The 1150-nt window shown below is 58.8% G+C and overlaps 2 protein-coding genes across 2 annotated transcripts in view; one reads left to right on the top strand and one right to left on the bottom strand.

The window, feature by feature from the left end:
- LOC104911613 (G2/M phase-specific E3 ubiquitin-protein ligase-like) overlaps nucleotides 1–1115 on the bottom strand; it is a 7429-nt gene extending 6314 nt beyond the window's left edge. Inside the window, exons 1-4 of the mRNA XM_019611052.2 lie at nucleotides 882–1115; nucleotides 563–725; nucleotides 365–471; nucleotides 34–146 (exon numbers count right to left, since the gene is read on the bottom strand). Of these exons, the coding sequence (XP_019466597.2) occupies nucleotides 34–146; nucleotides 365–471; nucleotides 563–725; nucleotides 882–922 (424 nt within the window). The 5' untranslated portion in view covers nucleotides 923–1115. The remainder of the gene's footprint in view (nucleotides 1–33; nucleotides 147–364; nucleotides 472–562; nucleotides 726–881) is intronic.
- The window catches only part of PRKCQ (protein kinase C theta), an 826629-nt gene that overhangs the window by 595578 nt on the left and 229901 nt on the right, over nucleotides 1–1150 (top strand). The gene's annotated exons all lie outside the window — the stretch shown is intronic.

Below are 1150 nucleotides of genomic sequence, written 5' to 3'. Positions count from 1 at the left end.
CAGAGCCTCAGAGAGCTGCCTGCGGTAACTCACCCACTCCCTCTGCCTGCTCTCTGCCTCCATGGTAAAGGCATTCGCTGGCACTGCAGCGGCTGTGCCTCTGGAGAAGTGCTTCGTATGCGCCGTTGTCCTCCCATGTCGGTAATCTACAAGAGTAGGGAGGGGAAGCGATGAGCCCCCAGTGTCCCCAGCATAAGATCCAAGGTTATCCAAACATATCCACCCCAACTCTACTTCCAGATTCTCTGTGAAGCTGGAGCAAGTGCTCATGAGACAGCCAAGGGCCAGGCCTGCCACGGCCGTCCCTGGGCAGGCTCTGCACGACAGCCTTAATGTCAGCCGAACTGGGTAGAAGGACACCAACCTGAGTGGGATTTGAATCCCCAGAATGGCCATCTCTGCAAAGAACAGGATGTTGTCTCGACAAGCAGCGCACTGGAAGCACAAAGCGCCAGCACTCAAGGCCTGTTGCTGCAGGAGAAGCACAAGCAGGGTAAGCGTGAGCAGTGCCTGGTGCTGCTGAGCACCAAGCGTGCCAGCAGGGTGAAGGGAGGGCTCCTACCTGGATGCAACCCCGGTGGAACCAGGCATGTTGGCACGCTGGGCACACCAGGGTGTGATAGGACAAGCTGTCCCCCACAGGCTCAAGGCAGATGACGCAGTTGGTGCCTTCTGGTGGAGCTTCGAAAGTGTCCTGTCGAGGGCGGTGCTCCCAACAGAAGGCCCTGGGGGAAGATGGAAGGCATGGTCACAGTGAGAAGTGCTGCGAGGAGGGCAGAGGAGCAGGCAGGAGCCTCAGGCCCTGTCTCTGACTCTGGCAGACTGCTGGGAGGCGTAACTGCGGATTCCTCCCTGGCTTGGCTGCTGCCCACAGCCCTTACCAGTAGTTCCCAAAAAAGTGGGTGACACATTCCCCGTCCATGGCGCAGGGCAGATGGAAGCTTCGTGAACAGCTCCCCTCTATGCATGTGATGGTAGCCCCCCTCTCGCCACAAACAAAGCATTGCTGGAAAGAGCAGAACAACCGCGTCAGCAACAGACTCAGGGCCTCCGTGGCTGGCCCCACACCTCTGGGCACAGCCAGCTGGGTCCCATTCTACAAAGATGCCTAGCAGACAGGGCTCATCTCCTGTGGCAGCACTTTGTCGTG

Source organism: Meleagris gallopavo, chromosome 1 (genome assembly GCF_000146605.3).
Source record: "Meleagris gallopavo isolate NT-WF06-2002-E0010 breed Aviagen turkey brand Nicholas breeding stock chromosome 1, Turkey_5.1, whole genome shotgun sequence".
NCBI lineage: Eukaryota > Metazoa > Chordata > Aves > Galliformes > Phasianidae > Meleagris > Meleagris gallopavo.
This window is presented reverse-complemented; position numbering and strand designations above follow the sequence as displayed.